At 37.3% G+C, this 22,759-nt stretch overlaps 1 protein-coding gene across 1 annotated transcript in view; it reads right to left on the reverse strand.

Annotated features, from left to right (window-relative positions):
- Positions 1-22,759, reverse strand: part of Arhgap6 (Rho GTPase activating protein 6) — a 467,990-nt gene that overhangs the window by 9,986 nt on the left and 435,245 nt on the right. The window contains exons 9-10 of the mRNA XM_047535497.1: positions 20,296-20,475; positions 6,691-6,788 (exon numbers count right to left, since the gene is read on the reverse strand). Coding sequence (XP_047391453.1) covers positions 6,691-6,788; positions 20,296-20,475 — 278 coding nt within the window. The remainder of the gene's footprint in view (positions 1-6,690; positions 6,789-20,295; positions 20,476-22,759) is intronic.

A 22,759-nucleotide genomic window follows, 5' to 3' on the forward strand; every position in this document is an offset into this window, starting at 1 on the left:
GTGTTGGAGTATGGGTTTCCAGTCAACCTGTGTTTACCTCCATGCATGGAGGGTTTCCCCACTAGATCCCCAAACCCAAGGACCATCCATAGCATGCATGGCCAATCTCAGCTAACCAAACAAGCATGGAATGGGCATGGAGAGCGAATCATGTTCTCACCCTCAGCTGGTCCCTCCAGGTCAGGGGGTAAACACGCTGGCAGGGTACTGTGAGCAGGCCTGCACTGTAGCCGGAAGCACAGAACTTGTTCTGTGGATAAATGGAAAACTCCGGTTCAATTACCGGATGTGGCCAGCCCAGCCCCTTGCTGAGCTATCTCAGTGAGAAACACTCCTGAAGATTTCAAATATGTGTTGTCTTCATCCTTGGCTCAGTTAATCAACTGATAAACTTCAGTCTGTTGGAACTCAAAGCTCGTAATAATCATAGACACTATTAATTGTACTAGGAAAGGAATCCACTGACATAGCAACTCTGGAATTATAGGAAATATGGAGGATTTTCATACTAATCATGCTCAGGTCTACAAAGCCTCCCTTATGGAGAATTTTAGGGAAAGAAACACCCCACTCCAAAGAGGAGCTGATATGGCTCTAACCTCCATACTACATGATGAAGCAAGCAGCCTGGACATTTTGGTGACATTTCTCTCCTAATTTTTAGTTCTTATTAATTTCCTCCTAAGAGCATGTATGGAGCATTTTTAACAGATGAAGATAAAACAATGCTGTATCTATTCATTTTATTTACAGTGTGCTCCATAAAACATCTTTAAAACAATATTTTATAAATAAAATAAAGAATGTGAATCACAGTAAAGGTGTTAGAAAGAAGGGAGGATGTGATCAATTCTCCTCCACACTGCATTGTCTTTCCATAGAAGTCACACTTATTCCTTTTGGAATTCCATATTACATGTGAACATTTCCTAAAATTATCTGGCTGAAAAGGCTTTCATGAATGGAGTGGGTATGTGTTGGAGAGGGCTTAATGCTTCATAATTTCCAGGGTACTGGAATGAAATGACAACTGAAGCCACAAGCTACTGCCAGTAAACAGTGTTTTTTGCTGTTATACTGTAGATAAAGTCAGACTTCTTTGGAAATCTGACAGACCATAGTAAAGGAATAGAGAAATGATAGCCCATTTCATGGATTTATGGATGAAGATATCTTTAAAGACAATCTGAAACATTAAAATGAATTGTCAACATGATATTTACCTGATAAACTAAATGTGATATTTTTAAATTATAAGAAATGCTGACAGTCCCACAGAATGTAGAAGGTAGACTTATCATTCAGTAGGGATGAACAAAACAGTTATTTTTCAGTTCTACAATATTATCTTTTGAGACAAGTGCATCCGTGGTCCTGATTCAGAGGCTACCAGTTTTACTATTTTTTTCTGCAATTTCAATTAAACATTGTGAAGGTCACTAACAGAATTAGCCCCAAGTTAATTTAAATTATATACCTATGGGTTTGGCTCATTCATCTCTACTTTCTCTCCAAATGTAGTTAAATTTGTTTTGTTTTGATCTTGTTCTCAGGGAAGGATGTTCTACTTAGTTTTGCTGAATGAATATTATATTTCTGGAGCATCCATGCTGTTTGATGGAATAAGAGCAAGTTTTCCTTACACATTTTTCTCAAGCTTACATTTAAAAAATATGACAACGGTTATTGAAACTAGTTACTATGTCACAGATGATCTGAGCTTTGCTGAGCTCTGCTGAGCTCTGGATTTATGTAGAATTTTCACATTAATCATGCTCTGTTCTGTGAAGCATCCCTTATACAGAATTTTAAGGGTCTGCAGTGCTTCAGGCAAAAAGAGAACTGTTCATCCTATCTACAAAAGTTTATGTAGGGGTAATTTTTCTCCTTAGAACATTAAAGAAGTCAAAAGTACTGAAAAAATGAAAAGTAAATGCATACGAACTTACAATATTAATAGTCAGCTTAAGCGCTCTACTTAAACCAAATTAGAATTTCATTACTATTTTATTTCAGTTTAACATAATTAAACATTATTTAAGATCATCACTTGGTCAAGAAAAACTGTCAAACACATTAATTCTCTTGGTTAAAAAAATGAGATAGGTGAAGGCTATCATCTGATGGATGAGTTCTTTCCACTATATCAAGGGACTTGTTTTACCTTCAGCTTCAGGCTCCTGTATGGCTAAGTAGTGAATTGGTCTTTTAAAAAATGTTGATGTTTTATTCATCATTTATTTGGAGGATCAACTTTGATTTGGTAAAATATTGTATTACAATATAGTTAGTGTTTATGACTCTTTTGGGCACCTCCGTAAATTAGATGCCTAGGCAAGTGCTTCCTTTGCCCCTGCCCAATCTCAGTCTTGCTATAATACCTTTGTTCCCTTGAAAATGTTCCTATTCACCATATTTGTACTCTCTGATTAACTTTCCATCCCCACTCCCTATTTCCTTACATTCTTAAATCAAAGGGGAGGATCTATTTTAAGTACCTTTGAAGAAGAGAGCATATAATTTTAATAAATATGCCAGGCAAGCAATTAAAAAAACTGTAAGTCTTGCATCTTTAGTAATAAAATTCTCCTCTAATCTCCTTTTGGTATCCCATTTTGAGTGAAGCCAAAAATTTAAGTATACAAGCATAAGAAAAAATGATGAATTCTCCTTTTACTCCCAATTCTGATGTTGCATAAAAAAGGGAAAAACCGAAATCAAAACAAAACATTAAGTTCCCAAATATCACTAAATGTTTGCTCTTTCAAAACAGAAATAATAATAAATATTTTCTTGTTCTTGGTTTTACCCTCTTTTGAAAATGTGTTTTTCCCCCTCCAAGTTAAATTTTGTGCAGTTTCCACTTGGCCTCACAGGAATCTAAAGTTTTATTTAGGTATTTGAATCTGGAGGGGGCAAAGTACAGAAACTTCAGGGGAAAAGTCAAAGGGTCTGAAGTGAATAAGGGACTTTGCTTTTAGACGATGCCACAGCTTAAAGGGGATGAGTTCTTTCTTGTGCCATATTACCTAATAGATTGTTATTTTATGGAAACCAAGGTAGAATCTAGTGATGCCCATCTTTGTTAGGTACTTATAAATGAACCAAAGGTTGAAGCTCAAAGTAATGTGACAGTAATTGTTAACATTTACTTAGCATTTTGATAAACCAGATACTATTTTAAGAGCATGGCTCTATAAAGTTGATGCTACTTTTTAATCTACAGTGTACAGATGAGGAAACTGAGACAGACATCATTTAATTTGCTCAAGATCACACAGCTAATAGAAGTGGAGCTGGAATTTGAACTTGGGCAATCTGGCTCTAAACCCAGAGCTTTGTAACCAGTGTGTTAAACTACACAAACAAGAATGTATTATTGATGGATAATTGACATTCCAATGGAGCCAGCACCATCTGTCTGTTTGGGTACAGTAATTAGCTATCACTGTAATTAATGATTATGGTAGTCTATTGACACTGTAACTCTTCTTCATCAGTACTTCCTGACTTAAGTGCCACCCACCAGCCTACTATTTGAAAGCCTCTGCCTAGGTTATTTATCAGGTCCCCAGACAGTCAAACTGTTCACCATTATAGGTAGGTCCTGGGTCTAGCTCCCCAAACAACTAAGACTGGTTATATCCTCCCTCATCTTCCAAGTTAACTGCAAATCCTTCCTCTTTTCAGAAGCTATCCCTGAATCTACAAGTAACACCTCTTTCTCTTCTCCAAATTTCAAGTGGATTTATGACCTGGAATATCATTTCCATTTTTGACCTTTTGAAGGTCAAAAATCACCCAGCTCAAAGTCCTCTTGTGATTGTAAAATGCATAGTATGCAACTTGGTGGATCTGAGCCAGATGTTCTAAGCCTTGGCTGCTCATTAGAACCATGTGAGAAGTTTTAAGAAATCCCAGTGTCTGGACTGCAACCCAGAACAAATGAATCAGCATCTCTGGGTGTGGGGGTTGTCATAGATGTTCATTAAGCTCTCCAGGTGATTCAAAAGGGCAGGCGAGCCTGAGAACACTAGTGTAGCACCTATTACACTCTATGACATACTGAATAACATGCCTCCTATTATTTTTGCACTAGTAGGCCCTCTTCAACAAATGTCAAAGCTCTTAAAGGCAAGAAAATGCCTTGATATTTTAAGCTTCCCTTACTCAAAGTGTGGATCATGGACCGGCAACATCAGTATCACTTGGGAGCTTGTTAGAAATACAGATTCAAAAATCTCCTCCACAGTCTTGTTGATTCAGAAAGACCATGTTACCAAAATCTCCTGATGCTCCATATGCATAGTTTGGGAAGCATGGGTCTAAAGCATTAGGAGATCACCTATAGTTTGATGGGTAGGACTCTCAGGCTTCAAAAGGCCACTAACAATAAATGCTCTTTCATTAATCTATGCATTCTTATTACATGACATCACATTTGGCCTTCTGGGCTGTTCTTTGGCCTGTTCCTAGAGGAAAACAAACAAACAAAGAAAACTTCACTCTCTTCTCCCTCCTGCTAAATAAGTCTTGCCTAATGTTTTCTATTCTCTGATAACACTTGTCTCTGACATCCACAGAGCTCCCAGGGGCTCACCTCCATATTTCTGAAGCCCTGACACTCACCTAAGATCATGGTCTGGGGTCAGTTCACCTAGATCTCCTGATTCTATTTGTTACTCTTAACAGGGATAGGGGACAAAAGAGGCTAGATAATTACACAGCTCAGCATGGTGTATATGTGTGCTTCTTCCGTTTCCTAAGAGAAGAGAAAGACAGTTTCACTTCTTACCTTGAAAGTGTACTTGAAAACCACAGAAAAATAATTCCCATCAGTGGCTCTTTAGAGCACAAAATGTATCTAATAATGCCATACAAAAGCAGAAAATCAACCAATCAAAAATCAGTGGCTTCTCAGTAGTATGTTTTCTAGCTTTTCCACAGGATACCAACAAAATTTTAAATAAATGTAGCTTAATGAGGGATTCACAGAAGAAATATCGTCATGTCCATCTTCTTGCACAGGGGAGAGAACTAAGCGAATTCATCAAAATTTTGTTCGTACATGTATTGTTGGGAAGAAAAGTCATCTGTTACTTTAAATCAGAATTTAACACTTTGATGATAGAGATCTAGGAAAAATTTAAGTGTAAGCCCAATTCTCTGATGTGAAAAGCAAGACCATGAAATGCTAGCCTATTTATAGTTTGAATATATTTTTATTTGCTTATGGCTCCTAAGGTTTGAATTCACATAGAATGTGTTACTGGATCCAGACTTTGGTCTGATAATGACTGGCACAGACGTGAACTTTTAAAAGTGCATTCGAAAGGGTGATCCAATTACAAGACCTTCCCAGCTCTGCTAAAAATGCAGTGAAGCTGAATTCAGCAGGACTATTCATGTAATGATCTGGGGAAGAAGGGGATTGAAAAATGTGGAATTCTCTTTCACTAAGTGTATTTAAAAATAATATAATTTTATTAATATCTGAAATCATCACAAATGAAAATAAAATTCAACATCACTAAGCAATGTGACTTAACATGTGTCATTGTTTCTAATACTCAACCAAATATTGTTTTATATATGATTCAGAAAGAAAAATGCATATGACTAAGACAAAAAAAATGCTCTAAATTAAGATATTTCCATTGATTATACGATTAATCTCATTTTTGAAGATGATAAAACATGGGGAAATGTGTCTTAGAATTATTGAAACTGAGCAGATAAAAAGCATAAAATAAATGATACTTTCATAAGAAAACAGTAACAACTTTTCATGTCAGAAATTTAAAATTGAGTGTCATGGTGGTAATATTGATCCTAGTTAGTTATGCAATATTAGCCGCTAAACTGGCTTTTCCAAATGTTCAGCACCTCCACACACTGTGCCTCTGTAGACATCATTGGGATTAGCCATAAAATCTTACTAATGCAAAAATCCAGTGTTTCTTTAGGGCAGAATACTATCAAAACATATCCTACAGCATGGTTTCATAGTCCTTATTTAAAACTTGGGTGAATGTAAACGCACATTTGCATCAAAAGAATACAAGCTAGGTGCTGAAGATATAGCTCAGTGGTAGAGCATTTGCCTAGCATGCATGAGATCCTAGGTTCAATCCCCAGTACCACACAAAAAAAAGAAAAAAAATTAAAAATGAAGACAAGCTATAAAGGGTAGCAAAGCCAAGAAAGAGCACACACACCTAATTTCAAATGGGCACACACACCTAGCAGAGGCCTGTCTTATGATTTGGTAATGAATTGCTTTCACTGGTAAAGCTGTGCAAGGCATCTCCAGGCATAACCTTTTGGGCCCCTAAGCACAGTTATCAAGATTCTAAAAGAAGAATCACTGATGTGCATAATAGTCCCCTGAGCTTCTTGCCAGTGATTTAGTGTTCTTTTTTCCAGTAAACACAGTCAAAAGGATCTCAAAGGGCTACAGAAAGCTGAAAATGAAATAGAAAAGTCTTGTAAAGTGGTTTCTAATTCAATAAGTGGATTGGTAAGACTGAAGCATTTTCTGGTTAGGTGGAGTGATTAGAGTTGCCAGAAAGCTGCCAAAATTCCACTTTGGTCACCCTGCATGGAGTTATGTAAATGTTTCTAATTCTTTAGAAATGGAAATAGAAATCCCCAACACGGCTTTAGAAAATGGAAAACTGGCATACTCACGATGATTGGGAAGCCTTCCTTCTGAGTAAATAGTCCACGACATCAGGATCCGTCTCTAACAGGCTGATCAGCACTTCATTCTGGAGATCTGGGGGAACCTGCAGGAGTCCAGTGTTGAGGCATAAATAAAACCATTCCAGAACAGGGCAAAACATAGTCATTGGCAACTTTATGATATCATAAAACAGAGCCATAAAAGTCATAAGAAAGCAAAGTGATTTACTAGTTAATATTAAACCCATACCAACCCATACAGCTAGTTTACTTCTAAGAACAAATGGAATGGTTATCAAAATGCAATCTGTAAAATATAAAAAAATAAATAATTAAAAATAATAATCATATTTTATACAAAATGTACCCTCATATTACCTGGAGATACAACCTAGTCATTTAGATGCCTCTGTTGCTCAGACTAGATTTTCTTGGCTTTGAGTAAGCAAAACATCATGGTTAAGAAGAATGGTGCTCTTAATTTATTGTGCAAATGGGAACACTCTCTAGAGTTCATATTTTGAATTATGCCAAAGCAACAGGCATAAATTAATACTGTCTTGAGCAATTCTGGAACATCTGATCCTTTTATTAAGAGGGCAGACCCTTGAACCAGGCTGGTTGAATTCTAGCTTTACCACTTATTAGTTGAGGGACCTTCCATAAGATACATTAATAAGGATCTTTCTGACTCTTAGTTTTCTCATCTGTAAAATGGAAATAACAATAGTACTCACTACAAATAGGGGCTGTTGTGGTTAAATTACTTATTTTATTTTGAGAATTTAGAACTGTACCTGGTCAATGGCAAATACCCAAATAAGGAAAAAAACGCTAGCACTACCTTTGCACATGTTACTCAATGCCTGCCTTCTCTCCTTTCTCACATCCTAGTCCTTCAAGATTTAGCCATTTGTAGCCTTTAGGATTTCATAGACATCCACTAGAATTCTACGGATTAGCATCACTTGTTTCTCTAAGACTAATCTACAGTGCAATAGAAGATGACCCTAAGTCACCCATGTGGAAATATTTTATAAGAGAAGACTGAATCTAGTTCTGACTGATGGTCTTGTACTCTATATATGCTGGTAGCCTAACCAGAGGAAGTACAAATTATTGAGAAAAAAAAAATTCAGTCTGATTCTCTCATACACAGACTCAGAGAGAAGAATTTTTAAAACCACAGGGACAAGTCTTCTGAGAATAAGTGGTTGGTGGAAGAATTTCCCTCCTGCCTCTTGCAGAACTCAATTGTTCTTGAGCTCTGAGAAGCTGGAAACAATTTTATTAATAAAATCAGGGATAAGAAAGCAAGAAAATGCTTTCCTTCTCTCATAAATCTGCTCCTCCTACTTTATCCCAAATCTTCATTAATGGCATTGCCAAACTCTAGTCACACAAGCTCAAACTCTCACAGTTGTATTCAAGCCTCCATGTCCTCTCCCCTGGATACTCAGAGCCAGGAGGTCTGCTTGATTTCATCTCTGTTACTTCGTTCCTCCCCCTTCCATTCCAACTGCAATGATCCAAGTTGAAGTCTTCATTACCCCTTTGTAGTTGTCATATGTTGGCTGTTATAGGCCTTCATTTCCCTCTTCTTATAACAGTTATACCCTAATTTCACTCTGGAAAACCAATCACTCCCCACCCCACTCCTTAGCTCAAGGGTGAAGTATATAGTCTAAGTTGACCAATCTTTTCATTCCCAGACCTCCACGGTTGGTGAGAAGTGGTCATGTGACTTCATTAGAGGCAATGTAAAGCCATGAGAATTTCCTTGACACTTTTAGGAGATAGGAGACAGGACCTGTAGCCATATGGACCTGAGGATTATGCTGACAATGAAGCAAATAATAAGAAATGGAGAGAGAAAGAGAGAGAGAGATTGAGAAAAGAAGAAGAAGAAGAAGAAGAAGAGGAGGAGGAGGAGGAGGAGGAGGAGGAGGAGGGGGGGGGAGGAGGAGAAAGAGAGGAGGAGGAAATAAGAAGAAAGAAGAGGAGGAGAAGAAGAAGAAAAGAAAAGAGGGTCTCTTGATGACATTTGTATCTTGGGTCAAGCTATGCCTGAAAACACATCTACTTTTCAATTATTCAGTTACATAAGCCCCCAAATTCTTTAAGCTATTGTGTTTATAGAGTAAAATAAACATATATACTCGATGGGACCTTTAATTTAACAGCTTGCTAAATTTTGCACTATTTCCTTATAATGTGCATCAATGCTCCTCTCCATATGGTTGTTAGAATGGTCTGATCAAGATACGCACTTGCTCCAAACCCTTTTCATCACCACAGTTAAAGTCCTCTATATGCTTGATTTCCTTAATATGTGTTTTTCATCTTCTGTCCTAGCAATCATCCCCACCTACTCTCTTCTTCAACACCACTGCAATTCTCACTCTGACCTCCTGTTCTACCTCTGCTCCTTTTAATCAGTACAAAGATATTTGGTGAATACTTATTGAGTGCCAGGCACTGGATGCTGGGATATAAACCAAACAGACAAGAATCCTGGTCCTCATGAAGCTGGTGATAAACACTGGAAGATGGTCATTAAGCAAATACACAAGTAAAGCATAGCATGAATTATCTGCAGAAAAACAGAACAAAGAAGGGTGATGGGAAATGCTGGGGGAAGTGCAATGTTAAAGAACATGGTTAGTTTGCAGAGAAGTTGACATGTTAGCAAAGAATCAAAGTTGATTAAGGACTTTGAGACAATTACTCCAGGCAGAAGGAGGAAAATAATCAATGATAAAGGTCTTGAGTGATAAAAAGGGAGGAGTTTAGTGAGGCTAGAAGAGAGTGAAGAAAGAGGCAATTGGAAGAAGGGGTCAGGCAGCTAGGGCCAAATGATTTGGGGGTTCCTATAGGTCACAATAAGGAGTTCTGCTCTAATTTGAAGTGGGTGGGAAGCCACTGGAGACTTTGAGCAGATGACTAACACACATCGTCATCACTTTGGATGCTCGGTTGGAAGTAGACTTCAGCAAGCCAGGGGTGAATGAGGGAGAGCAGATAGAAGTTACTGATAGATGGAGATCAGTGATGATGGGTGCTGTCCCAGCAAGGTGAGCTGATGAGAAATATTTCACTTCACAAAGATAGTGAAGATAGAGCTGATAGCTTTAGCTAATTTATTGGATGGAGGGCTGGGGTTATAGCTCAGTTGGTAGAGTGCTTGCCTCGCAAGCACAAGGCCCTGGGTTCGATCCCCAGCACTGCAAAAAAAAAAAAAAAAAAAAAAAAATCAAAAATTTATTGGATGGAGAAAAAGAGAACAAGAGAGAAAGGGAGAAAAGATGACTTCAACTTATTGGGCTTAGACAACTAGAAGAGTGGGTTCACCATTGACTGGCTTGAGCAGCTGCAGTGGAAGAACACTGGGGGTGAATTTGGGAGTCTGGCATGGATATGTTGAGAGGTCTGTGAGACATCCAAGTGGTGATATGTAATAGGTAGTTGAGAATAAGGATTTGGATTTTGGGGAGAGGCCCTGGTTGGACATAGAAATTTGGAATACACATAGATGGTTTTAAAACTCTGTGACAAAATTCAATGGCATGGAAATTAAAATGAAAACAAAGAAGGGGCAGGACTTTTAGGGCAAGGTGGAGGGATTTTATTCTCTTACTTTATCAAATAAATTGAACAGATAAAAAGACTGATGATTTTTAAGGTTTCACTTTTCACACATCCTGACCCAATAGACATAGGACATTATTGCAATATTTTAAAAAAGTAACACCTAAAGGGATGAGGAGAGAGAGAACACTTTAAAAAATTAACAGCAAACTCTGACAGGGGATTAATATTGAGAATATATAAAGAACTCAAAAATGTAGCACCAATACCCCAATCAACCCAACAATAAATGAACCAAAGAACTAAACAGACATTTCTCAAAAGAAGAAACACAAATGGTCAACAAATATATGAAAAAAAGACCACAACCTCTGGCAATCAGGGAAATGCAAATCAAACCAACACTAAGATTTCATCTTACTCCACTTAGAATGGCAATCTCCAAGAATACAAATAACAATAATTTCTGGCAAGAATATCAAGGGAAAGGTATACTTATACATTGTTAGTGAGACTGCAAATTAGTACAACCACTCTGGAACACATTTTGGAGATTCCTCAAAAGGCTAAGAATAAAATCACCATATGACCCATCTATACCATTTCTTGGTATATATCCGAAAGAACTGAAACCAGTATATCATAATGATAAATGCATACCAATGTTTATAGCACCACAATTCACAATAGCCAAGTTATATAACTAGCCTAAGTGCCTGTGAACAGATGAATGGATGAAGAAAATGTGGTACATATACACAATAGAGTTTTACACAGCCCTAAAGAAGAATGAAATTATGGCATTATGGATGGTACTGGAGAACATTATGCTAACTGAAATAAGCCAGACTCAGAACATCAAGAATTGAATGTTTTGTGTCATATGAGGAAGAGAGAAAGAGAGAAAGAGAGAGAGAGAGAGAGAGAGAGAGAGGCAGTCAGATAGACAAGGAATAAAAATAGGGAATCTTGCAAAAATAGAAGAGAGACCCATAGAGTAGAGGAAGATGATCAAGAAGGAGAAAAGGGGGTAGGGTATGAGGAAGTAATGGGGAAGGAAATCTACTAAATAGTGCTAGGTTCATGTATGAATATACACAAAGAATCCTGCTTATACATATAATTATGATGCAGTAATTAAAATAATAATAGTAATCAAAGGGAGATCAGTAGAGTAGAGACAGGGTCAGGGAGATGAAGGTGGGGAGGGAAAGGGAAGTTACTGGGACATGAGATTGATCAAATTATATAATATGCATGCGTGAATATGGCATAATGAATCCCATATGATGTATAGTTACAATGCACCAACGAAAGTAAATTAAAAATGAACATCAAAGCAAAAACTATTGTAAGCCAAAATGTATATCCTGAATTCTTTGTTAACTTGAGTAAATTGGGGAAAGTGCTTACATTTTCATTCAACTAGTTTAACTTAAAAATTTCCCTGCTTATATGTGTAATAAATAAATTTTGTTACAAGTACAAATCCATTCCCACTGAAAAACTTATTCCTTGGTGTATTGCAGGCATCAGATTATTAATTATTTGAGAATAGAATGTGCATCTAAGAATAAATTATCAACTTGCATTATCACAATATATTACAAAAAGTGTTATTATTTAAAAAATAACTTTACATAATTTTTTGTTAAACTATTCTGCATTTCAGAGCTTACTCATTCAACTAGGCCTGACCAGGTTTATTTTATGTAGCACATGTGACTCTTCCTTGGTACAAATGCAAATAAAAAGACTCATTATACTATTTTGGCTTAGAGACACTATTGACAAGTAAGTAAAGAGATGTAGCTTACAAACGTGGATGCATGTATTACAGGATTGATATTTTCCTATATACTATGCAAAACTGACTACGGTGCATATAATTCATTAATTTATTTATATACCCTTTTGTTACAAAATGATTAAGGAAGCTTAAAAAATTCATATGATAAAATAACATTTTCCACATTTTAAAAACAGAGGAATGGTTCAGAAAACTGGGGCCAGCAGGAAAATTAGGTAGGGAATTTGAAATGATGCCTGGAACTGATTTTTTAATGTTCAGCATCTAGTGCTGTTTTCTGGTGACTCTTCTAATCTTTCTCTATAATTACAAATTTAATTTTATATCACTTAATAAAAATTGAAAGCCACAGGTTCAATTCAATTAGCTGAGCATTCACTTCCTATTAATTCAGGTAATTAAATAGAGAAACAAAAGTCAAATAAATAAACTGACAGGCAACTTCAGCTTAAAATAAGAAAGAAATAATCAGGCATACCATTTTAGGAGTTAGGATGCTCTCAAGAAATATCTGACTGAGTTTATAGCCCTTGAAGTCAAGTTTTGCCTCTGCTGCTTAAAACTAATATCAATGTGGACATAGCAATTACCTTCTTCAAGATTCTGTTTCTATGTCTGAAAATCTTCTGGTCCCATTTTCCTTAATGAAAGTGTTATGAGAATCAAAAAGGCTAACCAATTTGAAACTACATTATCAATTGCAAAGAGAACTAGCAATAAAATATTTTACTAGAAATAGAAGAAATATGTTCAACATTTAAAAGAAAAAAATAAAAGCAATTAATGTGGAGATGGACATTTGTTCTGTGATATTTTTCTTAGACAATAGTGGACCATCTCTTTTTCTGTCCCCACTGGCCCATAGAGAATAATCATTCTCTTCTCTTTTGCTTAACAGTTCTGTTGGGTAACAAAGTATGTGCTTTTTTTCTCTTGATACGTCTCTGCTCCTAACCTCCCTCTGAATTTCTAGAATTACAGTCTGTGACTGCTCAGTCCCTCAACTTAAATGCTCTTGTAGTGATACTGTGAGTCCCCTTCTTCCTGTTCCTTCTCTTCTGCCAGACCTTGAGTCTTCCTTCTGGTCACATCATCAGAAGGTTAAGTTTCCTGAAGACAAGGATTATCTGACTTGTTGATACAAGCTCCTAATGTAGTTCTTATTCAGCTAACCTTCCTTGCAGCTAGAGCAAGATCGTGTGTTCCAATCCTGGCCAAGATGCCCCAAGAGGGACCTCGTGGGAACTTCCAGAAAAGGTCTCCTGTATATTGAAAAGAGATGTTTGAAAGAAAATATCTTTCTTCATCACTTGATTCAATGATGGTTGTGAGAGTAGCTGGTAACTGCAGCCACTTTGCAGTTATAGATGGTGAAGCAGAGAGGGAAGTGCCATTGAGCTGCTAAAGCTGTGCCCTCATAGGGTCCTTACTATGTGAGATAATATATCCTCAGCTCTGGAGAAACCGGAAGTTGATTATTCTCCTCCTTGACAGTCAAATGCTTTCTAAATAATGCCTCTTTTTCCTCCTCCAACTTTGCCTTCCTATTCTTCTTTCCAGAAGTTCATACTGGTACATTCATTACCCTCACCCACTTGCTCATTTATTCACTTGATTTTGTGCTCTTCTGGAACCTAAGCTAGGAGGATGTATTCTACCAAAGGGACACCCAGGAATAATGTTGGAATGACTAAAAATAATAATAATAAATTATGGTCTGTATGGTGTAACCTGTTTATGCTGCCCTTGTCTAGCTGCTTCTCTGTTCTTATGAGTAGTACTAATGTCAAGTTGTAGCACATTCTCCTTGTTATTCATTTCTAGAGTGGGAAAATGAACTTCATTTTCTGGCTGGCGATCATCAGAAATTTTCTAAGTTCTTAATCTACTGTTCCCATCAATACAAACACTTCCAAAATGAAAAGTATAGCTCAATAACCAAACAAAATTTTTCTTTTATTTTTTTCAGGCATCTTGTATATAGCAAAATGGGAACTTAGGCATAAAAGAGCAAAAAACATTTTTAACTCAAGCAATTCTGCATGCTAAAATGAAGAAAAAAAAAACAGCCCAAAGTGATTCTTCACTTACAACTCATTGTTTCACATAAAAATCTCTATTGGGTTTTAGTCAACTATTTAGTAATTTTAGATATTTTTCTAAGTGTACCATTTATGGTTGTGTTTATCTGGACATTCAACTCCTTAGATTTTAAAATGTTCCTTCAAAGCATAGTGCTATTCCAAAAATCAAAAGAAGTTTGTACTCTCCTGCTTCAGAGAAAAAAATGTAAACACTGCACATATGAAGGAATAAAACTGCCACAATTAAAATCTACCCCATCAAATTAAAAATGAAACCTTGAATGATTGCCTAGGGTATAACTGCTATGAGGTAGTTTATTCCATAAACCACTGAAAGGAGAAAATGGTATTTTTCTCCATATACTGTCACCATAACAAACCATTAAGTGCTTCTCAAAGAGCAGTTCCCAGGACCCAGCCCTACTGTACTTGCCACTGGGTGTTCCACAGCAATCAACCACTTTGCACTTGACCAAGAAGGATGCTTTGGCATTTAAAACTCTAACACTCCCCAGCAAAAGTAAATATCACTGGAGATCATGATGACATTTTTTAAGTTAACAAATACACTAAAAGAAATCACTTTGGCTGTTTATGGAGTAAAAGCTCAAACAAGAAAAGTCTACCTTGAACCTTTTGTGTGGTTCTGTTGTGACAGTTGGTTTAATAATTTAAAAGAATCTGGGTGCATTTTGGAGGGTCAAGATGCATTAAATTCAACAAATATTTCCCAAGTGCTTGCTATATGCCAAGCAGAGTTTTTTGGCAACTGGGGCACCTTAGTGAGGAAATACAGAGGATGAGCCCAGGGTTCATGGACTTGACTTGGAGGATGATTTAAGTAAGGAAGATGAAGAAAAATTATCAGTCTTTGCTCCATGGCAACAGGGTAAAGGAAAGAGAAAAGGCTCACAAGTAATATGTGTCTGCTCCCTCCTACTTGTGTGGGATGCTCACAGTACAGGTGTTCTGTCTTTGTAGACAAGGACAAAGTGAGCAGGCTCTAGCAGGATCATAGACTAGCTGTTAAAACCATTGGATGGCTTGAACATCAAGTTGAGTGGAAAGTGTTAAAGGTTCCCTTCACTCTTCATTTTCAGAATGACTAAAATACATTTTCTCTTTTTTCTACAAATAGACTCTATATCCAAGAAGTCACATCAAATGCCTCTTCTTTTTGTGGGGAGGCATCATGTTGCAGAAATAATTCACTTAGTTGCTGCATTGCTTGGGCAAAAGAAACTTGACTTTTCTCTTCACGAAATGGTGGTCAAATTTAGATAAGGCAATGAGGCACATAATGATTGGGCCATACTCTGGTACACAAACAGGAGTTGTTTTTCCTATATGAAAAAGTACATGAAAATCATATACAATTATTTGGCTATATTGTCAGGGGTAGTTTCTTGTTTGATGAACTGGATAACTGCTTGACACCTTTTGACTTGGTGTGCAAAAGGGGTTGTAATGAAATGCACATTGCATGTGGGAATAAAGAGAACATGAAGCAAAGCTTGGCTTCTGAGCTTGGAATCCTCAACATAGCTTCTGACCCTTGCCCCCAGTAGTGCTCATATGAAATTTCCCACGTGCACTGAGCTGGTCCTCAGCTCGGGCTGACACCAAGTGGGGTGGGAATGCGGTAGTTTTCCCACGTCTCCATTGCACTCAGGGCTTTTCATCAGCCTACAAGGCGAGTGCCTTCTCTTTCTTGCCCCTATCCAAAAAAGCCCTAGTAGGAATTATGTCATATCAACCCTGAGAATGTGTTGACAGTTTTCTCCACTCTACTCTGAATTCCAAGAGTAATATGTTGAGATTCCCAAAATCAGTACTGAAGCAATTTTCAAAACAATCAGTGTGTCAATGATTTAGTCAGTGAATGACCATTTCTAGAAATGAATAATTCTTATCTTTTATATTTAGTGTTTCCAGTAAGTATCATTTTATGTTTCTAAATAGTTGTTGACAGCAGAAATGGAAGGTCATGATTTAAAGGTATGGGAATTTTAGGAGTATGGACACTGAACCAAAACCAAACAAGAACAATAACAAAGATACATTATTTTCTACCAAGAGAAAATTACAATATTTATTTAATGAATAATTACTGAGCACCATCTTCTGTAAAATAGTTTCTAGGTGCTGTGGATGTCAGTGAACAACGTGCTCACAAAACCCAACAATTCCTGCCTTTATGAGATTTGCATTCTATTAGTATTAATGATCATAATAAGTAAATGTGAGGTTAAATGTGATAAATGCTGTGGAAAGAAGAAAAAGAAGAGCAGGGTAAGGGACTAGGAGCATGTAGGTATGGGAGCAGATCACAGCATCACACAAAGTGGTCAGGATGGGCTTTGTTCCCAAGGTGACACCTGACCATGCTTGCATAGAGCAGGCACTTTATTACTGTAGTGGAATAATAGCAGAAATCCTTTAATTTTTTTGAGTGCCTAGCATATATTAATCCTATCCTAGGTGACCTAAAATATCATTTCTAATGGTCGAAACTATCCTATAAAGTAGGCCACTTCATCTCATTTTTTTACAGCAGGAAAATGAAGGCTTAGGGAGGTTAATCATGGGGTCCAAGATCACACAGCAAATAAATCGCAAAGCAGCAATCTTTATTTTGCTAACTCTTTCCAAAGCTCATGGTCTTTCTACCCTGTCAGTGTTGCTCAAGAGTGGCTTCTCAAGGTATAGGGTAGGAAATTACTAGAACTCTCAGGTGTACATTAACAAGTGCAGATTGCTGGTCTCTATGTGGGTGCTACAAAATTCCATTTTCTGTGGAGTGGCCCAGGAATATGAATGTTTAACAAGTTTCCATGAAAACTCTGCCACATGCTCAAGTTTGAGAACCACTATCATAACCTGCTGCCTCAGCATTTTAATAGAGTGATCATGATGTTTGTTATCATGACCTATTTCTAGCTGTAGGATTTCTAAACAAGGGCTGAAAAAGCAAATAATCATGTGCAAAAGACTGTCCCAGATCCACCCTTGACTCACGTGTTAGCCTCTGGATCTAGGTGCTTATTCTGTACTGTGGGCCAAAGCCAGGTTTGTTTCTGCCCTTGCCCATTAACTCAAATCCTAGCCACAAGAAAGAGGCGGTCCCAGCACTGGGAAATGAAGGACACATAGAACATTTTTGGGGGTCCCTGCTAGGCCTCTGGGGATTTCTAGATCTCTTCCATCAGTTTTGTGGAATCACTTTCTGGAGGGCGAATTCTGCCTTCAAGAACAAACTCAGAGCCACTTCTCCTAACAAGTCTTCCCTTTCTAGTGCTAATGGAAGTGATGCCTCCCTTTCCCAGCTCATAAAACAAACCCTTTCAAGGAATGAAGCTGCGCAATTGCTAACTACCTTTACCTATTAGACTCCCTTTGGCTTCATCTTTCCTTGTTTGGAATTTTAACAATTCTTAAAAGTTTCTTAAAAAGAAAACCAAGTGGGTTCAATCCCCAACACCACCACCAAAACAAAAACAAAAACAAAAACAAAAACAAAATGAAATAGCTATATATATGGTTGCATTTTTGTCCACCCACACAGACCAGCTCTGCAAACCAACCACTAGCCTTGGTAATAACCAACTAGATTCTGAAATACTAAATATGCCAAGAAAATCCAAAATGTAAAGTAATTAATTTTCTTCAAGAAAAGGATTAGTAATAGGGAAATTATACTTTACATAACTACCATTGAGTCATTCATTAATTCACCCAATATTTATTTTGTTTCTAACATGTCTTGGGCACAGGCATAATGTAGAAAAGAAAGTAAATGGAAATGAATTTACATTTTAGTGAGGAAACACATTAAAAAAAAGAAATCAGTAAAACTCTCCATTGGTATTTGTGACTGCTAACGAGAAAAAAACAGAGAATAGGAATAGGGGGTGAGGACATCGGTGTCTGGGTGTGGTGATGGTGGGTGGAGGAGTTGCATTTTTGACCAAATGGTCAGGAAATTCCTCTTTAAGAAATAAAGACCATATCTTGTGAACACACATGAGTACTACCTAAGAGAATCTCAACACCTATCCCTGCAGAGAATGTTAAAGATCAGATTTGGGGAGGTTGAAAAAAGTGGAATATTGATGTTTTACCCAGCTGCTGTTAGTAATCCAGGGGGCAGGAAATGGGGAGAAGCAGAATGATACAATTAAGAGGCAGTAGCTACACTTTCAAGAAGTCCAAGAAGAGTTTTGTTAGGTGAAAAGAAATATGTGATGGTTTGTAGTTTAATATAAAGGAAAACTATGCTTAGACAGAATTTGGAGAATAGAATTAAGATTGATGAGAGGTATTATTTTGCTAAAAATAATTCAGAGAACATGAAGTAATGCCAAGACTACTTGGCAAGATGATATGTGACTTAAAACTTGATGAAAATGTTGAAAAGTTCAGACATTTGATTCATCCAAATATGTAATTAATTATGAGGATTGGGGTTGATGTGTGAAATTTATATAGAACTGATGACTAATTCAACATTTTTGAGATCTTACCATGTGCTACACAGGGACAATGTTTGAGAGACACAGAGAAGTGAGACACCATTCTACATCAGGGAACTTCTTTTACTGTGGTAAGTCCATTCTCTTCCTCCTGGGCATCTAGCCTGAATGCATTTCCAAGCCTCTCTTGTAGTTAAGTGTGGCCTGTGTATAAGTTCTGGCCAATGGGATCTGAGTGCATATGATGGATGCTCCTTCTAAGTTTGCTGGTAAACCTTAGAGGATGGCAGTGTCTCAAGATACAAAGAGATGGGGTTCCTAAGTCATCACCTGGAAAACTGTCTGCTAGATATCTGATTAGACAACAACATATCACGTCAACAAGGTATTTACATCTGTGGTGTTAAAGTACTAAGACTTGAGGCAGCTTGTGTTGCCCAAGTAATATAATTAGTTAACACTTACATAGATGTTTACAGTTTGAATAATGCCTTCACATATTAAATGATTCTGACAACCACTCTGGGAATTAGATCATATTTTCATTTTTCCCATTCTATAGGAGCTGAAATTTATACCAACTGAGCATTGAATTACTCGGTTTTAATCATATAGGTAAGATACAGAGGGCAAGCATTCTAAGCCATTGGCTCTCAAATTTATTTTAAAAATTAACATAGGACAAGCATAGAAATGCATCTATGTAAGACATTTGATAAGCATAGACAAACTCACGAAGAGTCAAATGATTCTTGATTGAAGGAGTCACAAAAGACTAGTGGAATTGGTAGGGTTTATGGTGTTCACAAATTGACAAGAGAAATGAGAGAAGAAACATGGAGATAGTTTCTGTAAATTTTGACATGCAATATGAGTGGAGAACAGAAATAGAAGAGAATTGGCATTTGTTCTAATATTTCAAGGGAAGCTGGAGCAAGCAATGCAGTTTTATGAAGGAAAACAGGAACTGGAAATTCGATACAAATCAAAAAAATATTTATTGAGTGCCTGCCAGATGGAGGGCCTTCCAAAACTGTACAGAGGATACAGAGAGGAGATAACAAGGGCACAACCCTTGTCTTAAATGCATTTATAATCTACTAGGGGAAATGGTCATAAATGACCATAACACAATGTGGAATAAGATAAACATCAGTAAGAACAGCAATGGGGTTCAAGAGACAGAGAAGTGGCATGGGAAGTGGCGTGAGAAGGACACAGGAAGGAAAGGTGAAGCTTTATATGGGACACAGAATGTCAAAATTGACCCTGGAGAAGGTACTGTCACTGAGGATGATACATTCATGAACACATGAACTCATGAGGATCACAGATGGAATTCTAAAAAAAAGCATTTTATCAATATTTTTAACAAAGATCACTGCTTTATGAATAATTAAGTGACTCCAAAATGTGATTATTGTTTAGGGGACAACGAAATGAAATTTATAATTGGTGTATGTTTAATCATGGGATTACAAACTACAGTAATATGTTACAAAAATTTCTATTCCTACCAAAACTGTCTGACTGCCAATGAATTCACTCAATAACCAGCATTGCAAACCACAAGGTAGTGAATTTGTGTTTCTTTATGTCACCAGAGGCAACCAAATGGTAGTTCACTAAGATGTCCTGCCAATTGAGAGCCACCTACCATGAACAGGGCTTCATAATTTTCAATCATCTTCTGCACCACAGCAATGATAGCAGTGCTCTCTTCAGCTCTGGCTGAGCTCTGGACTGAGAATTCTTTGTCCGATGATTTCTGTTTGTGTAACAGGTTGGGCCCAAATATGGTGGCCAAGTTTAGAGATGTCATTTTGTTCCCAGTGACCTATTAGAGAAGGAAATATAAGGGCTATTGTTACGTTTGCTTTTGAAAATACTGGATGGCTCAATAATCAAAGAAAGTCTTTCCTTTTCCATTTTTTCCCTGCAAGGATGACATCATCTCTGTCAGAATCCATTAATGGTACCATCATTTTCCTTTTGTCTCATATCTTGGATTGAAGTTTAGAGTTCAGTGGTCATATCAAAAGCATATTTAATAAAAATTTGCAACTTCAGGGTGTTTATTATGAGAATGGTACTATATAAAATTTCTATCCTGTCTGTACTTAAAAATATTGATATCCATCCATCCATCTCTTCATCCATCCCTTTACACATCAGTCTATAATCTTTTCATTGATCCTTTCACTCAGCACCTACCACAGGCTAGGAATTTTTTATGGATACTATTTAAATTTTCTCCAACAACAATCATAGCACAGCCCTTATTTTAAAGGGCTCCCATTCTAGGAAGGAAATAAGCCTATCATTTTCAGGTAGTGAATATAAAGTACAAAACTGTCAACTCTGGAAGACTTGGGAACATTACCACAGAGGTGGTAGTATTTGGAGAACATTTGGATGGAAGAATGGTGTTTGCTAGGCTGAAAAGCAGAGGTTCTGGGGAAGGAGGCAATTTCACAATGGAGAAAACACCGTAAGTAGTGACAAAAACAAGGAGTGCCAGGAAGCTCAGTGTGGCAGGGGGTGTTGCAGGAAAGGTGGCATCTTTCAACTAACAATCTATGGCCCAGGCAATGGCAGATGCAGTGGAATGAGAATAACTGGGACACACCACCACAATCTAGGTTACAGTGGTTAGCTTCACAACTAAGTTGGAAGAAGTAGGGGTGAAGAGCAGCATCCAAAATTATCAAGGTAGAGAAGAATGAGAGGGATAATACTGAGGGTGAGGATTCCATGTTTGAAAAAACAAACAAAAAATGGAAAGACAGTAGGCAAGAACATGGAGGACTGAGGTCTAATTTGTTAGACTTCAACAACCTTAAGGAGCACCTGATGAAGCAGGCCAAGATTGGGTCAGACTAAGAGAAACCTGTGCCTGAAAAGAAATGCTAGGGGACTTTCAAGTGTTTAATCCCCTGTGGTAGATGTTCACCAAGGTATTATGCTCCCCTCTAGATTGAACTCTGGTGGTTCTGATGGCCTAGTTCACAGCCATTTTGGTGGTGTGGCAAGAAGTAGAAACAGTGAATGGAGATACTTTCTTCCAAAGGTCTCACAGAGAAGGAGGGAGTAAGATGGGAGGATCTAAAGGTGGATACATGGTGAAGGAAAGGAACTACTTTTTAGCTTGAAGTGTAAAAGAATGACTCATGTTTGATATATCAAGAAATAGAAAGCAGGGTTGGGGATATAGCTCAGTTGGTAGAGTGCTTGCCTCATAAGTACAAGGCCCTGGGTTCAATCCCCAGCACTTCAAAAAAAAAAAAAAAAAAGAAAGAAAGAAAGAAATAGAAAGCACAGGTGAGCATTTAGAAATCATATGTACATAATTTCACCACTTCCAAGAACCAACTGTTCACATGTTTTTCTTTTTTTTTTTTTAAAGTTGCTGATGGACCTTTATTTTATTCATTTATTTATATGTAGTGCTGAGAATTGAACCCAGTGCCTCACACACGCTAGGCAAACATTCTACCACTGAGCCCCAGCCCCAGCCCAAGTCATCCAGTTTTAATTGAAAATATAAACCATGCAATATCAGACATACAGGATAAATTGTCATGTACCACTCTAGACAAGGATGTCTTAGATACAGGGACTGTGTCAGCACTTCTTTTTTTTTTAATTCATTCTGTTATTCCACACCCCCACCCCTCCCACCCCTCTTATCCCTCTATACAGTCCCTCCTTCCTCCATTCTTGCCCCCCTCCCACCCCGCATTATGTGTCATCATCCGCTTATCAGAGTTCATTCATCCTTTAGTTTTTTGAGATCGACTTATCTCACTTAGCATGATATTCTCCAATTTCATCCATTTGCCTGCAAATGCCATAATTTTATTATTCTTTATGGTTGAGTAATATTCCATTGTATTCACATGCTTTTCTCTGTGCAATTATATATATGTGTGTGTGTGTGTGTGTGTGTGTGTGTGTGTCTGTTGTCTCTTTTAAGAACTGGGGTCACACTCCATATATTATTTTGTGCTTCACTTATTGTCTCTTAACAATATATACATTGATCTGTCAATTTAAAAAAAGTCCTCTCTTAGACCTCTATTGGTTCCTAGTATCCTATTGCATGAACAGATCCTGATTTG

The sequence above is a fragment of the Sciurus carolinensis genome, chromosome X (genome assembly GCF_902686445.1).
Source record: "Sciurus carolinensis chromosome X, mSciCar1.2, whole genome shotgun sequence".
Classification (NCBI taxonomy): domain Eukaryota; kingdom Metazoa; phylum Chordata; class Mammalia; order Rodentia; family Sciuridae; genus Sciurus; species Sciurus carolinensis.